This window comes from Vipera berus (assembly GCF_964194415.1).
Source record: "Vipera berus genome assembly, chromosome: 11".
Taxonomy (NCBI): domain Eukaryota; kingdom Metazoa; phylum Chordata; class Lepidosauria; order Squamata; family Viperidae; genus Vipera; species Vipera berus.
In genome coordinates this window covers 9,518,403-9,540,014 of record NC_138214.1, presented here as the reverse complement: position 1 = coordinate 9,540,014, position 21,612 = coordinate 9,518,403, and the positions used below count along the sequence as shown (strand labels likewise).

The window sequence follows — 21,612 nt, the reverse complement described above, 5'->3', positions numbered from 1 at the left end:
TTTTTAAGAAGAGACTGGACAGCCACTTGTCTGAAATAATCTAGCTAGGGCAGGGGTAGGCAACCTTGGCTCTTTTATGACTCGTGGACTTCAACTCCCAGAATTCCTGAGCCAGGAATTCTGGGAGTTGAAGTCCACGAGTCATAAAAGAGCCAAGGTTGCCTACCCCTGAGCTAGGGTTTCCAGCCTGAGCAGGGGGTTGGACTATCAAAAGACCTTCAAGGTCCCTTTCAAACCGTCTATTACAGGGGTCTTCAAACTTGGCCCTTTTATGACTTGTGGACTTCAACTCCCAGAATTCCTCAGCCAGCATTGTAGTCCACAAGTCATAAAAGGGCCAAGTTTGAAGACCCCTGGCTCTATTATGCTGCTTTCTCAACCGTGGCCCCTTTAAGAAGGGCCTACTTCCACTCCCAGAATGCTCCAGGCAGCACTCTGCCTTGTTGAATCCTGGGAGCTGAAGTCCACCCCTCTTAAAGATGCAGCAGCCGCTCCGAATCCCCCTTTGCCCCCCAACCCGGGCTTGCCTGGAAGCCCCAAGGCTGGCCTCCATGGCTTGCGCTTCTCCATCATCTCCATCATCTCGCGCAGGTGAAGCGGCTCCCAGCCTCCGCGGAAGAAGCGCCTCTTCCCCGCCCACCTTCTCCCGCAGCTTCCCCGCCCTCCGTCCCTGCTGGCCGGCTACTTCTTCCTGCTTTCCTCCGCTGCGCTTGGCAGGCTCGGCCGGGGCTATGGCGTTGACGCGCGCCGAGCGCTGCCTGGTGCAGGTGCTGCGCGGCTTCTCGCGCGCCTTCCTGGCGCTGCTCAGCCTGGCGCTGCGCCTCGCCGACTTGCTGCGCTGGAAGAAAGCCGAGGGCGCCGGCGGATCGCGCCTTGCGCGCACCGTCCCGCCGCCCGACCAGCCGCTGCTGCTCCTTTCCGCCGGGGAGCTGGCGCGGCGCATCCGCCGCAGGGAGGTAAGGAAGGGGGAAGGAGACCGACCCCCCCCCCACACACACACCCACGCTCACACCCACACTCACACCCACGCGCGCGTCCCCCGAGGCTGCGCGGGCGCCCCGTAAAAAGGCGGGGGGCGGGGGCGGGGGGTGGTTTACTGATCGTGGCTAGTTTTGCAAACGGGGAAAGTCCCCTCGAGAGAAAAAGAACGGGAGGGGAGGGGAGGGGAGGGGAGAGAAAAAGAAAAAAAAAGTTCGAGGAAAGAAAGACACGCGGGTTGGTATTTATTTATTTATTTATTTATTTATTTATTTATTTATTTATTTATTTATTTTTTTATTTATTTATTTATTTATTTATTTATTTATTTATTTATTTATTTTTGATTGATTGATTGATTTGGATTTGGATTTGGATTTGTATACCTCCCTTTCCCGAAGGACTCAGGGCGGTTTACAGGGTAATTAAAACAAGAAATACAAAAATTAAAATCAATTAAAAAGATTACAACGGTCCCTGAAAAAGTAAAAAAAACAAAACCCTTTAGGATCGCTAAAGAGTTTTGCAAGCAGGAAAACTCGCATCCAAGGGAAAAAAGGTAGGAAAAAGAAGAAGGAGAAAAAAAAAGGCAAGGAGAGAAAGAAGAGGCGTGCTTTTCTCCATCCCTTTCTATCCCTTGGAAAGGTCTTTCAAGAGCGCCACCACTCCTGTTTGATCCGTGTGTGGGGGGGGTCGGGGTGGGGGGTTATAGGTTGGGCTGGGGGAGAATAGCCCGCCCAGCTGATCCTCCGTGGATTTGAACCTTGGAGCTTGTGTTCTCTCCTGCTTCCCTATGCCCCATCTCTGTGGGGTAAAGGAAAAAGAGGGTGTGCTTATTTATTTATACGCTGCCTTTATTGTTTTTATCCGAGCAGTTTATTGCATTCTGGAGGGACACTGTGCCATGCTTATTCCAGGTGTTCCTCTAGAGTTGGACTACAAGTCCCATCACTAGGCAAGCACATTTCGTGGCGATAAGAGAGGAGATCCAGCAGTGTTTCGAGCAATGCCTTTTGTCCAGCCCGGATACGCCACCAAGCAGTGATCCCGCTTGTGATCAGCCACTTCCAAATGGCCTCCCCAATGTATTCAGGCGCCTGAAATAAATGGTTAAAGATGGTCGTGAGGAAGGGAGCTTCAATGTTCCTGTTAAATAATGATCTCTGCCTCCCTCTCTGCATTTGGAATCAACGGATGGGGGTCTGCATGAAGCCCAAATCCGTAACGAGAAGCATAACTAGGGCTTGCATCAACCCCTAATCTGGGATTAAGGAGAAAACATCCCCCGTTTCTTTAAAATCCAGAGATTTTCCAATCCTGAATTGATGAGAGAGAGAGGCTGAGCAGGTCTCAAAAACCTCTTTAGGAAATGCTGCCATAAAATTCACTTGATAAGATGGAGGCGTATTCGCCTTTTTTCTTTTCTCTAAAGTTCGTATGTTGGTTTGTTTATTCAATGCATACGTTGGCCACCTCACCAGTAGGGCAACTCTGGGCTCTTGAGACTCTTTTTCTAAAGTTTGAATTCATTTTTGAGGGAGGGCGTAACGTGTTGGTGGGAGTCCTATTTTTCCTATATTGATCCTCCTGTCTATAATAGCCGTCTCTCCCCCTGAAATAGTCTCTCCTGTTTTGATTTAGACTGATTGAAAATTGGCGGGTAATACTGAGGGGGCCCTTGGTGCTCTCTGAGCTTGGTTGTTTTCTTGCAGACGTTTCATTACCAAACTAGGTAACATCATCAGTGCTAGAAGGGAATGAGGTTTGCAGAGAGGAGGAGGAGGAGGAGGAGGAGGAGGATGACGACGACTGTGGGGCCCTTGGTGCTCTCTGAGCTGGGTTGTTTTCTTGCAGACGTTTCATTACCAAACTAGGTAACATCATCAGTGCTAGAAGGGAATGAGGTTTGCAGAGAGGAGGAGGAGGAGGAGGAGGATGACGACTGTGGGGCCCTTGGTGCTCTCTGAGCTGGTTTGTTTTCTTGCAGACGTTTCATTACCAAACTAGGTAACATCATCAGTGCTAGAAGGGAGTGGGGTTTGCGGAGAGGAGGAGGAGGAGGACGACGACGACGACTGTGGGGCCCTTGGTGCTCTCTGAGCTGGGTTGTTTTCTTGCAGACGTTTCATTACCAAACTAGGTAACATCATCAGTGCTAGAAGGGAGTGGGGTTTGCGGAGAGGAGGAGGAGGAGGACGACGACTGTGGGGCCCTTGGTGCTCTCTGAGCTGGGTTGTTTTCTTGCAGACGTTTCATTACCAAACTAGGTAACATCATCAGTGCTAGAAGGGAGTGGGGTTTGCGGAGAGGAGGAGGAGGAGGACGACGACGACGACTGTGGGGCCCTTGGTGCTCTCTGAGCTGGGTTGTTTTCTTGCAGACGTTTCATTACCAAACTAGGTAACATGGGGCTGCCCTTGAGGACCACTCGGAGGCTTCAGCTGGTGCAGAATGCGGCCGCGCGAGTTGTGATGGGGGTCTCCCGATACTCCCATGTAACACCTCTCCTCCGCGAGCTGCATTGGCTCCCGGTTGCCCTCCGGGTGAGATTCAAGGTGCTGGTGATGACCTATAAAGCCCTAAATGGCTTGGGTCCGGGTTATTTGAGGGAACACCTGCTGCCGGCATCAAGTTCCTTTCGTCCAGTGCGCTCGCACAGGGAGGGTCTGCTCAGGGTCCCACCGGTAAGAGATTGCCGGCGGGTAACACCCAGGGATAGGGCCTTCTCAGTGGGGGCGCCTGCCCTTTGGAACCAGCTGCCAGTGGAGCTGAGGACTGCCCCCGACCTCCGTTCATTCCGCCGGGACCTCTTCGAGCTCTCTGGCCCAGGCTGAGAATTTTAATTTTAATTTTAACTGGGGTTTTATTTGTTCAGGGACGGATATAATTTTTTTAATTGTTTTCAACTTTTGTATTTTTGTTTTTAATCACCCCGTAAACCGCCCTGAGTCCTTCGGGAAAGGGCGGTATATAAATGTAATAAAAAAATAAATAAAAATAAACATCATCGGGGCTAGTGAGTGTCGGGTTTGCTCTCTGTTTACATTCAGTACTTTGCACTGAACGCCTTGGTGCGGGGATGTGGTTTTTGTCCTTGATAGTGCCTTGATTGGGGCACTGTTTTCTGCTTGGTTGTCTGAGCGAGCTACTTAACAATTTACTGATCATAAAACAGGGAGTGAAGCCCACACTCATTAGTACTGACGTTGTTATCTAGTTAGGTAATGAAATGTCTGCAAGAAAAGAAAATAACCAAGCTCAGAGAGCCCCACGTAGCCCTCGTGTCAACCCTGAGTTACAAATATCCTCCTGTATCTGTGTCATATAATATTGAAAAGGCAAACAGTGCAAAATGCTGAACATAAATAGAGATCAAACCCCACGCTCACTAGCACTGATGATGTTACCTACTTTGGTAATGAAACGTCTGCAAGAAAACATACTAAAAATAGAGAAAGGAATAACAGGAAAGGGAAAAAAACCAAGTTAAGAAATACATTTATGACTTCTGACCTTCTTTTCAACAGGTCATTCTTGGTCTGCCTGCTCACTCCCACATATTTTAGAAGTCTCTTTGCCCTTTATTTTATTTAGCCCTCATCTCTCTTAGTCTTTAAATACATAAAACATCCATTCTTTATTTTCCTTCTTTCAGCAAAAAGTCCATATAAGACATCTGGCATTTAAAAAAAAAAGTTGTTTGTTCTCAGATACACTGGTCAGTTTTCCCAATTCGGCTGGCTCACCTGAAACTCTCTCTAGATTAGATCAGGAGTAGGGGAGTATGGGGACTTTACAACTGCGGACCAACTCCCAAAATTGCTGGCTCATGTCGTAAAGTTGCCATAGTTAGCCTGCTCTAGATAGCTACACATCTGGAGAATGACCTAAAGCAAAGGAGTCAATTCTTTGCCTTGAACCCCAAACTTTTCCCTCTAAAACTATAGCGCTCCTCCAGCATCAGACTGAAAAAAAATCTGATTTTGTATAACTGCCAGAAGAGAAAGGGAGCAGTGAAGTTGCAAACACAAATAACACTGTCCTACGAAATTTCATTTTGATGTATGCCGATTGGTGTCCATTCAAAGTGACAATAAAGTTGTTATTATTATAAAACTTTTATTCATAAAACATGAAACTCAGTCAACTGAACACTCAAATTGACTGGCATTAATGGTTGACACGGGCTGCTGCCAGCATCCTAGGTATCAACCAGGTATCGCCTTAAAATGTAAGATGTTCCGAGTAGCACAATTTTTTGTAGCTTTGCTGGAGTTATTGCAGGAAGCTGCCATTTCTTGATGTATTTTGCAAAGTTTTTGGACATAGTTCCCAGTGCCCCGATGACAATGGGTATCACTGTTACATGTTTCATCCATAATCGCCCAGTTTCGATGGCCAGGTCGCAATTTCGTAATTTTTCCTAGTTCTTTTTCTTCGACTCTCGCATCTCCTGGTGACAGCAATATCAATCAACTGGATTAGTTCAATCAAGTGGATTAGTTTAACAACTCGGTCATGTCTAGCTTTGTAATCAGTTTGCACGATTTTGCTGCACTCACATATTAAATGTGAAATAGTTTCAACTTTGTTGTTGCAAAGTCGGCAATTTGGATTGTCAGTTATTATTATTATTATTATTATTGTTATTGTTGTTGTTGTTGTTGTTGTTGTTGTTGTTGTTGTTGTTAGATTAAACCTGCTTTCTGCATGGGGAAAGCAGGGAATTGCAGATGCCTTTGTACAAAGGGCTCCTATTTTATGTCCCCCCCCCCCGGCATTGATAAGAATGCCAAGCTCAAAAAGCTTTACCCTCCTTACAGGAAATATCTGAATCTTGGTATCAAGGAATTTAAAATGATCTCTTTTTGTAGTCTGTAAAGAAGGTAACAAGGCATTTGTGTCAGTAGCATCTTAAAATTCAGGAGGGACTTTAATTTACAGGAACTGTGCAAGTTAATAAGGAAGATTATGGTTTACAAGAAGTTTTCCTGGTGGCAAAACTCGTTACTATAGAGGCAGAATTTAATAAATACTAAACAGGTGATCAAGATGTGGGAATTATATCTTCTATTCCTCCTTCCTTCTTGCAGACACTTTAAAATAAATATTCCGTCCCTTATAGGTTTTATTTTACCAGATGCAATGGTAATCCTTGACTTACAAAAACAATTGAGCCCAAAGTTTCTGTTGTTAAGTGAGACATTGATTAAGTGAGTTTTGACTCATTTTATGACCTGTCTTGCCACAGCTGCTTGGTTGGTAAGTTAGTAACAAGGTTGTTAAGGGGATCTGGCTTCCCCATTGATTTGGCTTGCCAGAAGGTCGCAAAGGGGAGGGGGGAATCACATGACCTTGGGACATGGCAAAGGTCGTAAATGCGAACTGGTTGCCAAGCGTCTGAATGTTGATCACGCGGCCATAGGGATGCTTGCAAAGGTCGTAAGTGTGTAAAACTGTCGTACGTCACTTTTTTCTGTGTCGTTGTAACTTGGAGTGGTCACTAAATGAACTGTTGTAAGTCGAGGACACAGGTGTGGACACCTGTCAGGTTTAGTTCACCTTATTCTGCCATAAATCAAGGGCAAAGGTTTTGGGCTACCTAATTTGCGTGCGTTGTTTCATAAATGCCACTCTGAAGTCTTCTGAAATTAGTCAGAATTCCCAAGAGTTTTCACGGGTGTCCTTGCTGTCACCTCCCAATCCTGTATATCCAGTTTCATGTTTTTTCATCGAACACATTATTATTTGTTTGTTTACGGAACTCTGGAAAACTATAAACAATAATTTGCTGAGATTGGCCTGATCTTCGTGGAGACCTGGGCAATGTTTACAGTAACTAAAATATTGATTCTCACTCATTTCCTTTAAGAGTTTGCTCTTCTCCTTCGCCTTTCAAGAGCATTTTACGTCATCTGGGTTACAGGGAATGAAATGGGATTGAAAATGGGGTAGCCTTTTCTCCTCTTTAAGCACGCTGGAAGGGCCGAGCCCTTGCCCCCGAACCAACATGTGCATGGATTTATTTAGCAGTTTTTCCAGTAGCTTCCTATCTCGCCCCAAAGAGCAGGAGAGCACCATCCCTAATCATAGGCTAGTCAATCTCTCAGCTCTGTCTACCTTACAGGGCTGTTGTTGTGGGGGAAATAGGGAGGAATGTTAGGTAAGTTCTTCCACAGAAAGGGGCCATCATTGAGAAGGCTTCTCTCCTGGTCCCTGTGGGTGGCATTTTATGAAGGAAAGGACTCTCGGGAAACTTCTATTCTATTCTATTCTATTCTATTCTATTCTATTCCATTCCATTCCATTCCATTCCATTCCATTCCATTCCATTCCATTCCATTCCATTCCATTCCATTCTATTCTATTCTATTCTATTCTATTCTATTCTATTCTATTCTATTCCATTCCATTCCATTCCATTCTTATTTCTATTTCTAATTCTATTCCGTTCCATTCTACTCTACTCTACTCTACTCTACTCTACTCTACTCTACTCTACTCTACTCTACTCTATTCCTATTCTATTCCATTCTATTCCATTCCATTCCATTCCATTCCATTCCATTCCATTCCATTCCATTCCATTCCATTCCATTCTATTCTATTCTATTCTATTCTATTCTATTCTATTCTATTCTATTCTATTCTATTCTATTCTATTCTATTCTATTCTATTCTATTCTATTCTTCTAGAATCTATGGTATTCTATTACGTTCCGTTCCATTCCATTCCATTCGAATAGACAGTCATGGATAACCGGCCCTTGAGCCATGAAGAACTTTAAAAGGGGTAACTGGACCTTGAATTCTCCCAAGAAGCCAATTAGTAGCCAGCTTAGCTGCCAAAGTAGCAGGGTCATAGGAACAAACATCAATCTTCCCATAGCTGACCAGCTGAAGCTTCCCTGCAGAACAAATTGCATCAGTCCAAACTGGAAGTGGACTAGGCTGCTCTTGACCATCGGTTGCCAGAGCATTATCTGACAACCCTTTTGAGGCGTCCTTCAACCAGGTCTACATCCTTCCGATCTTTGTATTCCATCTTTTTCCAGGGTGCTGAGATGCTAGATGTAGGCTGGGAGAACTAGAAGGTGCCTTCTTTAGAGATTAAAAACGTGCTTCCTGGCACCAGTGTTAGATGCTTGCTGTAAAACCCAGCCAGTAAATCAATGTAGGTAATTAAACTTTGTTTTCCTCATTCCTCCCAGTTGAAGTCTGTCGATCTTCTTGAGGCATACATTGAGAGGATCAAGCAGGTGAACCCACTCATCAATGCTCTTGTTAAAGACAGGTAAGCTGGAAAAACCTCGACTTTCTGCCCAACAGGTTCTGGGCTATTACCTTGGGGAGGAACCAGCAGACAGGTGAGGCTTGCTGGAGAAAGATTTCCCCTGTTTCAAATTCTTGCTGTTCCTTTCGGCAACGGGGCTGGGCCTTGAGAATTCGTCTTCCAAACATCCCATTCTACTGACTTGCTACACAGGCCTAGCAAAAGTAATTTTTTTTGGTAATCTTTTCTCCTTCCAAACCCTTTCTCACCATTTCACTGACCTTATACACCCTGAATTCAAGATAAGAGGAGAGGGAAGGGGGAAGACTCCATGCTCAGTTGAGCAGCTGATTGGCTGTCTCCAAGATAGAAACATCCTATTCAGCAATTTTGACCTGAAGCATCTCACAGTCAAACAGTTCTCCTTTTGAATAAGGCTGTATTTACTTCCCACCATTTGCTCACTGCCTTGACCTATTTTGTTTGTAGATAAGAGTAGGATTTCCATATCTGGGTTGCAAAATTACACAGTTGATCAGGGAGGAAGGGAGGGGTATAACTCGTGGTCATTCAGATGATTTTTTTTCCCCAACTCAGATTTGGTAGGAAAACAAGTGACTAAAAAAGCTGATTTAACTGTGAGAAAGTCTTTTAAAAAAGGAACAAAGGATCGGTCTGGTGCTCCTTGCTTCAGATTGCAACGTTCTCTTCTGCATCTTTTGAATTCTGTTAAAATGGGAAGTGCTTAAAAAGGAGATAGGCACCTACTGTCTTCCATATAACAAAGCCCAAGGTGAAGCTTTGTGAAACAAGACAGTGTTCGTGAGGTCCTTGGTGATCTTCGAGCTTGGTTGTTTTCTTGCAGACGTTTCATTACCAAACTGGGTAACATCTTCAGTGCTGGAAGGGAGCAGGCTTTGTTCTCATTATGAAAGAAATCAACCAAGTAAAAAGGATGTCGAGACTCTAGAAAGGGTACAGAGAAGAGCAACAAAGATGATTAGGGGGCTGGAGGCTAAAACATATAGGGAACGGTTGCTGGAATTGGATATGTGTAGTTTAACGAAGAGAAGGACGAGGGGGGGGGGAACATGATAGCAGTGTTCCAGTATCTCAGGGGCTGCCACAAAGAAGAGGGAGTCAAGCTATTCTCCAAAGCACCGGAAGGCAGGACAAGAAGCAACGGATGGAAACTGATCAAGGAGAGAAGCAACCTGGAATTAAGGAGAAACTTCCTGACAGTGAGAACAATTAACCAGTGGAACAACCTGCCTCCAGAAGCGGTGAATGCTCCAACACTGGAAGTTTTTAAGAAGAGACTGGACAGCCATTTGTCCGAAATGGTACAGGGTTTCCTGCCTGAGCAGGGGGTTGGACTAGATGACCTCCAAGGTCCCTTCCAACTTTATTATTATTATTATTATTATTATTATTATTATTATTATTATTATTATTATTATTATTATTATTATTATTATTATTTTCAGAGTGCACCAAAGACCTCACAATTCAACCCTGAGCTTCAAAAGTTCTCTTCCATCAGGACCCTATCAATTTTTTCCCCATTTTCCTGTTCTTTTCCTCATGCATTTTCTGCCACTCGTGAAGGGATTGTCCTCCTCCTTGAGTTGCTCAGATGCAAAACAGAAGCAACGTTTTGGCTCAACCAACGATATCCAGGTTTCCAGGCTGCTTACACAATGAAACGCTATTCCTTTGGTTCAAAAAGTACAGCCCACTCCTCAGAATACAGAATAACAAGAGTTGGAAGGGACCTTGGAGGTCTTCTAGTCCAACCCTTTGCTTAGGCAGGAAGCCCTGTACCATTTCAGACAAATGGTTGTCCAATCTCTTCTTAAAAACCTCCAGCGTTGCAGCATCCACAACTTCTGGAGGCAAGTCATTACACTGATTCTAACTGCCAGGAAATTTCTAGGTGGCTTCCCTCCTTCATTAGTTTCCGTTCATTGCTTCTTGTCCTGCCTTCAGGTGCTTTGGAGAATAGCTTGACCCCCTCTTCTTTGTGATATTGGAACACTGCTATCATGTCTCCCCTGGTCCTTCTTTCCATTAAACTAAGGTAAAGGTAAAGGTTCCCCCGCACATGCGTGCTAGTCGTTTCCAACTCTAGGGGCCGGTGCTCATCTCCGTTTCAAAGCCGAAGAGCCAGCGCTTGTCCGAGGACGTCTCCATGGTCATGTGGCTGGCATGACTAGATGCCAAAGGCGCACGGAACGCTGTTACCTTCCCACCGTAGTGGTCCCTATTTTTAGGTGCTTTCAAACTGCTAGGTTGGCAGAAGCTGGGACGAGTAACAGGCGCTCACTCTGCTACGCGGCACTCGGGATTCGACCCGCCAAACTGCCGACCATCTGATCGACAAGCTCAGCGTCCTAACCCACTTGAGCCACCGCGTCCCACATTAAACTAGACCTACCCAATTCCAGCCACCGTTCTTTATATGCTTTAGCCTCCTGTCCCCTAAAACGTCAGCCTAGAGATCTCCCTTTTTAAAAAAAACCTCCCTGCTCTTTCCTTTCCCATCTGCTCAGGTTTGAGGCCGCCTTGCAGGAGGCACATTCGGTTGATCAGCTGCTCTCTGAGGGACATGAAGATGAAGAATCACTCCGGAAAAATTTCCCCTTGCTGGGCATTCCTGTCACTATCAAAGAAGCCTTTTCATTATATGGTGAGTAGCTGGATTTGGGGTTTTTTCTTTCCATTGCTTTTGACTTCCGTCCTCAGCCTAAAGGTGTGGTAGAATGTAGTCCAGAGTTGCAGGAAGGGGGCGAGGGGGGAGGGGGGGGGTCTTTTCCAGGAAGCAAAGAGACAACAAAGTTTGGAATTTTTGATATGCAGAAAAAGGGCGAGGGCGGGCCCTCCTGAGCAGTTCAGTTTTGCAGTTAAGTGCTCTAGTCTGTAAGATTTTTCTCTATACTACAGGCAAGCAACAATTTAACAAAACAAAAAAAAACTACTTGGAAGTATATTACAACGAAAACAACAACACATATACACATATTATCTCCCCCGTAGTTGAATACTGATTAATACATTGCTACACTTTTTTTTTTCATGCACCTTTTTGAATGTCTTGTTTCTTTTGCGTTTTTTGTTTAAATTTTATGGAGTTTTGTATTTTAACTTTAAATAGAAGGGGGGAAAAATAGATGAAACAAACAAACAAAAAAAGAAACAACTCCGAAGTAACTCCTTGTGTCATTCTTGGTTCCTTGGGCCCACAGGGTGTGGGGAGCCATGGGGAGGTGGTCCAAACATAAAGATGGTGGCTTCCTATGTCTACATGCTTTGGGTTCATGAGACACATAGAAAAGATGCAAGGCTTCTTGTGTAGAGAATTCGTCATCTGAATTCTTTGGATCGCCTCTTGCAGTTGTCCCTGTCCATTCTCTCTTTCTTCACTGGTGCTTTTTCTTTGACCATTAGCACGTCCTTCTGTTCTGTTCTGTTCCGTTCCATTCTGTTCCATTCCATTCCATTCTTTAAAAATCCGACTCTATTCTCAATAAAGATTCTCTTCTCTTCTCTTCTCTTCTCTTCTCTTCTCTTCTCTTCTCTTCTCTTCTCTTCTCTTCTCTTCTCTTCTCTTCTCTTCTCTTCCCTTCCCTTCCCTTCCCTTCCCTTCCCTTCCCCTATTCTATTCTATTCTATTCTATTCTATTCTATTCTATTCTATTCTATTCTATTCTATTCTATTCTATTCTATTCTATTCTATTCTATTCTATTCTATTCTATTCTATTCTATTCTATTCTATTCTATTCTATTCTTCTATTCCATTCCACTCCATTCCATTTCCAAAAAGCCTAAGAGATGATCAGCACAATTTAAAGACTGCCTGCCTGTCTTCCTAACATTTGGATGCTCACTTTTGCTAATGCTGAGAACAACCTAGACTGAAAATGAAAAGAACCCCAGAGGATTAGGAACAAGGACAAACAAAACTTCAACTACAATAGCATTGACCAACCGGCACCAAAATCTTTTTTTTTTTTTTTACTATTTGGTAACTTTCTTGGAAAAAAAAATTCCGGTTGGCTGGCTTGACTTAGCAGCAGAAGAGATGAAAGGTGGTTTCCCATGGTAATTCCTAGAGGAAGTCAGAAACGGTTTCCTAATAACGCCTGTAAAAGAGAAGGGAAGATTTTGCTTCAGAATGAAGGGCTAAACATGCTGCAAATAGGAGTAAAGCCATGTTGCTCATTGAAGAACCCTCTGTTTTGAGTTTTTTCCCCCCAGTTTTCCTTATCTGTGGGTTCTTAGATAAGGTGTGAAACGCTTTCAAGCTTTTGTTTCTGTACCTTGGTAGGGATGCCCAATTCCTCTGGATTGATTAACCGCCGCAACGTGATCTCCACTACGGATGCTATTGTGATATCCCGGTTGAAGCAAGCAGGCGCAATTCCCTTGGGGGTGACCAACTGCAGCGAGCTGTGTATGTGGTTTGAGTCGAGCAACGTTGTCTACGGCCGATCTAACAACCCCTATAACCTTGACTGCATTGTAGGAGGCAGCTCAGGTCAGTGGATAAGTCCATTCTGGATATGCTGCAACTGGGTGAAAACTGGAATTCTTAACCCACCAAGTTAAAGACAAAAGTCTGAGCAGAAATCATTACTATGTTTGAAGTTGCCAGAAAACCCAGGGCTTCTTCTTGAGCTGATTTTGAGAGAGTCCTGGTTCACACAGCATGCTCTAACCATAATCAGATTTGTTTGGTTTTGGCAGTGTGGGTTGTGCAAACTCACCACTGGAGCTTATTCGCTAAGCTGCATTGCTGAAACAAGTCATGGCTGAATGTAATGCAGGAACCTACTCAGTAAAGTGGGTTGTGCAAGTGAGCGGGCACCCATCTAAATCAGTGTTTCTTTAACTTTGCAGCTTTTTAAGAAGTTGGCTTTCAACTTCTAGAATTGCCGTGGATTCTGAGAATTAAAGTCTGTGCATCTTAAAAAGTTGCCAAGTTTGAGAAACATTGACCTAAATGATTTGTTTAAGGAATGAGCAATAAATATGTTTATTAGAATCCAGAAACCCTTTGTGGACTTTTTGCTGATGAGTTTGATGATTATAAAGAGTAAACAATGGAAAAGTAGAAAGTTTATGTGGTAACTTTGCAGAGAGAACAACACATAAATATACTTGTCGCTGCTGTTAAGAAGATCTTTATAATCTTCCCTTCCCTTCCCTCTCCTCCCCTCCCCTCCTTTTTTCACTTATTATTAACTTTACTGCCGTGTGTGTGTGTGTGTGTGTGTGTGTGTGTGTGTATGCATATCAGTCTCCCTTTAATTCTTTGTTAGCAATCTAAAATTTACACACACACACACTATATATATATATAGTGTTTATTCTTTTAAAAATGTATTTAATAAAAAAAATTTGTGTGTGTGTGTGTGTATAAAACAGAAACACTGACCTAAATAACTTTATAAGCCAGGTGCGAGTAAAACCTGCATATCTCAGCTGTGGCCCTGGATGTGCATATTTTTGCAGATGAATCAACAAAATTAACATAAGCTCTGAAGTCGTCACTGCCAGAGTGGTATAACTGCTTTTTCCAGAACAGAGTTTCCAGGCTGTTTGGTCTTTATTACAGTGCCAATCGGCCCTTTGTTTCCACGCAGGAGGTGAAGGTTGCATCATAGCAGCTGCTGGCTCTGTGATTGGCCTTGGCTCAGATATCGGGGGCAGCATCCGTATGCCCGCCTTCTTCAATGGGATCTTTGGACACAAGCCCACCACAGGTACGGCCTGGTTATTCCTCCCTAGAAACGGTACTAATTACAAGTTTGTTATTAGCAATAGCACTTAGATTTATAGACCACTTCATAGTGCTTTACAGCATTCTCTGAGCGGTTTACAAATGTTAGCATCTTGCTCCCCCAACAATCTGGTTCCTCATTTTACCGACCTCGGACGGATGGAAGGCTGAGTCAGCCTTGAGCCGGTCAGGATCAAACTCCAGGCTGTGGGCAGAGTTAGCAATAGCAATTGTAATAGACACTTAGACTTATATACCACCCCATAGTGCTTTCCAGCCCTCTCTGGGCAGTTTGCAGAGTCAGCATATCGCCCCCAACAATCTGGGTCCTCATTTTATCAACTTCGTAAGGATGGAAGGCTGAGTCAAACTTGAGCCCCGTCAGGATCAAACTGCTAGTTGTGGGCAGAGTTTGCTTGCAATACGGCATTCTAACCACTGTGCCACTATGACTCTTATATAGCAATAGCACATAGACTTACATACTGCTTCACAATGTTTTACATCCCTCTTTAAACGGTTTACAGAGTCAGCCTCTTGCCCCCAACATTCTGAGTTCTCATTTTACCCACCTCGGAGGGATGGTAGGCTGAGTCAACCTTTAGCTGGTCCAGATCGAACTCCTGGCTGTGGGTAGAGTTAGCTTGTACCACTGCATTCAGATCACTGCACCACCATGTCTCTTGTTATTCAGTCATGTCCAAATCTTTTGAGACCCCATGGACCATAGCACAGCAAGTCCCCCTGTCCTCCATTGTCTCCCCAAATTCATGTTCATTGCGTATGACCCTATCTAACCTTCTCATGCTTGGCCGTTCGCTCCTTCTTTTGTCTTCCCTCTTTCCCAACATCAGAATCTTCTCCAAGGAGTTCTCTCTTCTCATTTGTGGGCCAAAGTATTTGAGCTTCAGCTTCCGTATCTGCCCTTCCAAAGAACACTCAGGGTTGACTTCTTTCCTAACTACAAGAGACAGCCACAAGTTTTTATCATTTTTAAAAATGAGCACACCCGTGCTCATGAAAAAGCATCAGGGATTGTATAATGAAGAAACGATGCATACATTACAGGGATTAAAATAAACTAAAGCGCGGTGGCTCAGTGGGTTAGGATGCTGAGCTTGTCAATCAGAAGGTCGGCAATTTGGCGGGTCAAATCCCGAGTGCCGCGTAGCAGATTGAGTGCCTGTTACTCGTCCCAGCTTCTGCCAACCTAGCAGTTCGAAAGCACATAAAAATGCAAGTAGAAAAATAGGGACCACTACGGTGGGAAGGTAACAGCGTTCCATGCGCCTTTGGTGTCTAGTCATGCTGGCCACATGACCACAGAGACGTCCTCGGACAAGTGCTGGCTGTTTGGCTTTGAAACGGAGATGAGCACTGGCCCCTAGAGTTGGAAAGTACTAGCACGCATGTGCAGGAGAACCTTTACCTTTACCTTTTTAAAGCATAAGAAAAAAAAAGAAAAAAAAGAATGCCAGACTAGAAGAAAGTGGCTTGTCAGGCAGGGCTGAACTCTGCTTCTGTGGGTTTATGCAGGCGTGGTGCCCAATGACGGCCAGTTTCCTAATGCAGTTGGTAATCGTACAAATTTCCTGTGCACTGGACCTATGTGTCGTTACGCCGAAGACTTAGAACCCATGTTAAGAGTCATGGCTGGACCAAGCATTTCCAAGTAAGTGGCTTTTGTTGATTCGTAGTCCAGGTCGTTCTCTGCTTAACAACCATTCATTTGGCAACCATTTGAAGTTACAACAAGTGACCTACAACCATCACAGCATCCCCACAGTCACGTGATCAAAATCCAGATGTTTGGTTACAAGCATGTATTTATGATGGTTGCAGTGTCCCCGGGACATGTGATGCTTCCTGCCGTTTTCCCACAAGGAATGTCAGTGGGGAAGCCAGATGGAAGTCAGAAGTCATTCCCACCTCCACTGCCTCTTTGGCCTAGTCATTTATCTGTTTAGGTTACTAAGTATTGATTTATTTTTAAAGTTCATTTTGCCACTACAATTTTCTATTTATGATATCTATTTAGATGATCATGGCACTGTCTGTGCATATGGTCAGCCTAAAATGTAATGCTGGACTAAACCAAAGCCAGTGTACACATGTCAGTTGGATTATCTTCCAAGGCAGGGGTCTTACTTGGCCCTTTTATGACTTGTGGACTTCAACTCCCAGAATTCCTCAGCCAGCTATGTCTGGCTGAGGAATTCTGGGAGTTGAAGTCCACAAGCGATAAAAGGGCCAAGTTTGAAGACCCCTGTTCTAAGGTAGGATAGGTCCCATTGTTCTTCGTAGCTGTCTTTTCCATCTTATTCCTTCCTTTTCAGACTGAAGCTGGATGACCCGGTATCTTTGCAAAATTTAAAGTTCTATTCCATGGAACACGATGGAGGGTCCATTTTCCTCTTGCCAGTCGATAAAGAGATTCTTCAAACTCATCGGAAAGTAAGAAGTTGTTGTTTTTGGTTGCTTCAAAGCTTGAGTGCTGTTGCAGAAATCAGAAAGCAGATTCAATAAACGGCAGTGTTGTTAGCTAGGATGAATTTCATTGGTTAGATCGCTCCTGTAGCTCGGTAGATCTGGACCCTGTCTTGCTGAGAATCATAAAGAGGCCTATAGCCAGTGGTGGGATTCAAATACCTTAACATATGGTTCTCTGTGTGGATGCAGGCCTGGGCCTCTGAGGCCTAGAATGGACTTCCGGAAGTGATATCAATGCACTTCTGATGGGCCGTTCTAGGCCTGAGAGGCCTCCTCCAGGCCTCTGAGGCCTAGAACGGACTTCTAGAAGCAGCATGGGTTTAGCTACTGGTTCTACCGAACCAGTGTAAACCAGCTGAATCCCACCACTGCCTATAGCTCAACATATTGAATCGCCAGTTTTGTGCACAGAAGGTCTTGGGTTCAGATCTAGGCTCCTCCCAAATATGGAATAGAAAGATAGATGAGTTGACATCTGGAAAGTCACTGTACAGGAAATCCTTGACTTATGGCCGTAATGGACTCAGAATTCCTGTTGTAAACCATGACAGTTATAAATCAAGATCCCCAAGTGAGCGGTCCCAATTCTACAAATTTTTTTGCAGCAATCGTTAAGTGCATACCATGGTCCTTAAGCCGATCAATGTAGTCCTATAGATGATTTTTTTCCTGAAAAACTTTTTCTTCTTTCAGATTGTTGAGTAGCCCTTTAATCAGCAGAGTTCTGACTTCCATCTGGCTTCCCCACTGACATTGCTTGTGGGAAACCGGCAGGGAGCATGACATGTCTTTTTCTGCTGTAAAAGGTTGAGACAGAAGCTGATGGCTCTTTTACTCCTTCTCTTTGCCATCCTGAAGGTGGTGTCGCACCTAGAGACAGACCTGGGGGTTGAGGTGGAGAGTGTGGCTATCCGGAAAATGAAATACTCCTTACAGATCTGGTCAGTTATGATGTCTTCCAAGAGCAGTGATAAGCAGGTATGTCAAATGGAAATCTTCCCTTTTTCCCAAGGATTGGAAATCTACTGGAGACAGCCTGAAAAGCTTTCTTAGCAAATAGTATGTAGGCTCCAACAAAGCTGTTATTTCTACATAGCAGCTCACTCCTACTAGCTTGTAAACTGTTATGTATGATCACAATTGCAGCTTCCACATAGTCTTCTGAGTAGATTTTGTAACCTTTCTGAGGCTTCCTGGAATGTCTTGCAAAAGAACTTGGCCTGCAGTCCTCTTTAGGCCTTTGTTAGTTACAAATGAAGGCAAATATACATGTCCCAAGATAACGTTGCAGGATCCAATCTGGGTTGGCTGTACCTGCTCAGCTAACAATCTTAATAGCTGCCAAATTGAGTGCATGTCCTTGTTCATTGCAGTGTGGTCCTCGTCTGACTGCTCACTTGTGTTCTTCCAATCTGGTGGTTAGCTTCTCACGGTTTGCCCTACATAGTAGTTACAGTACATGCAGGATTGTGTGTGTAGGAGGGAGCTAACCATCAGATTGCAAGATCATAAGTTTGTTGGCCGAGTAGGTACAAAAATAGCCAGGGGAATGATTGAAGTGTGGGAAACGGGCCCCTTATCAGTCAATCGGAGTGCTGATTTATCACCATCTTATCAGGTAATTAAGAGCCAAGGGCTTGGCAGCAGAAGGAAACAACAAACAACCACTTACTTGCCAGCCATCAACTCCCCAATCAATCAATAAGCCACACCCAACTAGGCACCACATAAATACTACACATAGAAGAGCCCAAACTACACATTCCTATACAGAGGAGTTCCCTGAGGAGAGACACCAGCATGGGTCCGAAAGCTCAGAAGACTAAACCTCTGGTCCTGGTGACCAACCCAGATTGGATCCTGCAACACATTAGTTAACATGTCCTCTGAAAATTCAGATACAGCTACAACTTTCGATAAAAGTTGCTACTAAGAATGAAGAGATGGGCCAAAAAGAAGGAAACGTCCTGGAGTTCGTTCTCTCTCTCTCTCTCTCTGTTTCTTTGTCCATGTTATCTTTTAGGAAAATCAAACCTTTAGTGATCTGCTTGCAGACCACGGAAAACCAGTCTGGCCATCATGGGAACTGGTAAAATGGATGATGAGACTGTCTTCTCACACTTTTCCAGCCATTGGTGAGAACTCAAGACCTGGGACAGTTCTTTATAGTTTACTGTGCCGCTTCCATTTTTTTTACATCTAAGGATTTGCCCTAGGCAGGAGGTTGGTTGGACCAAAAGACTTCCAAGATCCCTTCTATGCCTAGAATTCTATGATTCTATGTCATGTGACTCTACTCAGTTGTCTAGTGTAGGGCTCTCCAGCCTTGACAACTTTAAGACTTGTGAACCCCAACTCCCAAAATTCCTCAGCCAACATGGAGATTGAAGTCCACAAGTCTTAAAGTTGCCACGGTTGGAGACTCTTGGTCTAGTGGAATTCCTAGGGGGAACTGCACCTCCCCAAAATCAAGACAGCCACGTATCTAGCGCCCACAACAATTGCATAGTTTTTGTTATGAATTGATCTGTCTCAACATGGTTTTTTCCCCCAGCGCTAGGATTAACGGAGAAGTTCACGAAATACAACTCCAAGGCAAATGCTAAGATAGCAAGCATGGCACAGAGCCTGCAAGCAGAGATGGTGGAATTATTAGGAGAGAATGGTGTCTTCTTGTACCCTTCGCACCCTGTGCTAGCTCCCAAGCATCATGTGCCTCTGGCCATGCCTTTCAATTTTGCCTACACCGGTAAGAAGCTCCCGTTGTTTGAACTGCTGTGATTCATGTAACACAGTTTGTGGGTGCTGCACTTGATAGATTAGGTAAAGGTAAAGGTTCCCCGCACATGCGTGCTAGTTGTTTCCAACTCTAGGGGCTGGTGCTCATCTCCATTTCAAAGCTGGGACGAGTAACAGTCGCTCACTCTGTTACGCGGTACTTGGGATTCGACCCGCCAAACTGCTGACCTTCTGATTGACAAGCTCAGCGTCCTAACCCACTGAGCCACCACGTCCCTCTTGATAGATTAGAAGGGGACAATTCCCTGCTGTGAAGACATTGAAATCTAACCGGTTACCATTGGGAAATTGGGTGGAAATGGTTGACAGAAGCAAGGAACATTGCTCAAGGAGGCATTTTGATGTAGTTATACCTGAATGTGTGCTGCTTTCTTGTTTCCATATTTTAAACAATTTGTAAACTGCCCAGGGATGCTAGGAGTTGGGCAGCATATATAATTATCATTTTTTTATGGTTAATCTCACAATCGTCCAGATGTTTAGCTTGGGTTTGGCATTTTTATCCACCTATCAAGTCCTTCCCAAGGGCCTGGGACAGGCAGATGTGGAAGTGTTAAAGGTCTTGTTGCATTATTATTATTTATATCAGGGCAGAATTCAACCCTCTTGCAACGTTGCCCTCTTAGAAGCCACGTAGATTTCCTCTGATCTCTAGCAGTCGTGGGAGGGTCTTTCATGCTGGATGCTGCTTCATGCAGCATTCCTTGCATTCTTGCTTTAGATAAGTCCCAACAATGAAAGCTGGAATCTTCCAACTAACATCATGTCTAAACAATGATAATATGCTTTCCTCCCCTTTAAGGCCCACTCTGATCTCATAATCCTGGAGAATCCCTTTGGAAGCTGCAGTTGCCCTGAATGGTTTTCTCTTCAGATGCTTTATTCTGGTTTTACAGAAAAGTGCTCCAAACCGTTGACCTCCGTTGTCTTTTCCTTTTCAGCCATCTTCAACATCCTGGGCTTACCAGTGACACAGTGTCCTCTTGGCTTGAGCAAGGATGGACTCCCTTTAGGCATCCAGGTGGTGGCAGGACCCCATAATGACCACTTGACCTTGGCTGTGGCGCAATACTTGGAGAAGGCATTTGGGGGCTGGGTTCCCCCTGGCCAGCCCTAACACGAATTTCCTGGGACCTGGAGACAAAAGAAGAACACCAGTACCCCATCTGTGAAATCTAGGGCTAGGTGTCTGGGCCTGAGGTTCTGAAGGGCCATGCCACCTTTCCTTCCCTACGCAACCCAAGGGAATAGACATGGGGTCATGAGCTTGTTCACCAGGCTAGATCATTTCTCCCACGCCAGCAAAGCCAAAGTGGTGAAGGAGTCAACTGGCTCTTCTCTTTGACTTCCTTGCTAGATTTGGGGGAAGACGCTGTCTCAGGGAAAGCAAGGCTAAGAGCAAATGACAGGGTTGTGAGATGCCCTTTTGGCTCTTTGTTCTGTCTTGTTTAGACAACAGCAGTGGTAGAGTAGGATTGGTGCCCTCTGTGGCTCTTAACTTCTTTTTTTTTTTGCTGCTTAGAAATAATTTTAGACGAAGAGAGATCTTTATGGGATTGCATTCTTCTGATAGAAAGAACGTGGGAAATCAAGGTTCCCAAGTCCCTCTCAATTTGCACAGAGAAAGAGCCCTGGGACCTTGGCTTTGCTTCACCTTTTCATGGACTCAAGTGAGGGTTGATGTTGACGATATTGATGGGAGAAGCACAGGTCAGGTACCAAGCCCAGTGAAAGACACATATGGATAGGCTCAAGAAAACGTCTGGTAGAATCTGATGCGTCTCAGTGCTTCTGCCTAGCCAGCTTCTTCTTCTGTAGCACTCAGATGAGGGTCTTTAGAATCAGGAGTTCAAGTCATGCTTTATGTTGACGAAAGGACTTTATCCTGTTGAGGGTTGAACTTTACTGCGTTGCACGCACCACTTTCTGGATTGGGGGCCCTGCAATGGAAAGCTGTAGCCCCTCACTTGGTTCTCATGGGCCCAGTAGAATGAAATATGTATGGTTGTCCTGACAAATCAATATAATGTAAAGTATTATCTGGCACTGGAGATCTCTAGTCTTGTTGATTTTTATTCACTTCGAACCATTGTCATCTCTGAACACCATCTATTGCCGTTATACCTGTCATGAATCAAGTGGCTGAAATGTGCTCATGGCTGAATATGTGGGCGCCTGTTCTCAACACTAGGCCTGTGTGAGTGTGTCAAAATGCGTTTCCAAGATCTTGTCAAACAGAGGAAGTGCTGTCCGAAGAGACCTTTGAGCACTTTAAACCGGGAGAGTCA

General features: G+C 44.5%; 1 protein-coding gene across 2 annotated transcripts; it reads left to right on the top strand.

Annotated features, from left to right (window-relative positions):
• Positions 1–482: 482 nt before the first annotated feature.
• LOC308673215 (fatty-acid amide hydrolase 2-like) lies at positions 483–21,612 on the top strand. 2 transcript variants are annotated; one of them, XM_081336737.1, is made up of 11 exons: positions 483–956; positions 8,190–8,272; positions 10,804–10,940; positions 12,581–12,790; positions 13,899–14,018; positions 15,572–15,707; positions 16,372–16,489; positions 17,384–17,503; positions 18,549–18,660; positions 19,080–19,274; positions 20,266–21,612. In XM_081336737.1, the coding sequence occupies exons 1-11, from the start codon at positions 552–554 to the stop codon at positions 20,439–20,441; spliced, it is 1,812 nt and encodes a 603-aa protein (XP_081192863.1). In that variant the 5' UTR covers positions 483–551; the 3' UTR covers positions 20,442–21,612. The 2 variants fall into 2 exon arrangements, with proteins under 2 accessions (XP_081192863.1, XP_081192864.1); XM_081336738.1 differs by lacking the exon at positions 20,266–21,612 and adding an exon at positions 19,556–19,863 and having other exon boundaries at positions 19,080–19,348.

Bases quoted from the DNA above. Each gene is read 5' to 3' on its own strand.
- LOC308673215 (XM_081336737.1), top strand. From the start codon at position 552: ATGGCTTGCGCTTCTCCATCATCTCCATCATCTCGCGCAGGTGAAGCG. The intron at 957-8,189 runs GTAAGGAAGGGG...CATTCCTCCCAG, and splicing joins GGCGCATCCGCCGCAGGGAG to TTGAAGTCTGTCGATCTTCT. The intron at 18,661-19,079 runs GTGAGAACTCAA...TTTTTCCCCCAG, and splicing joins TCACACTTTTCCAGCCATTG to CGCTAGGATTAACGGAGAAG.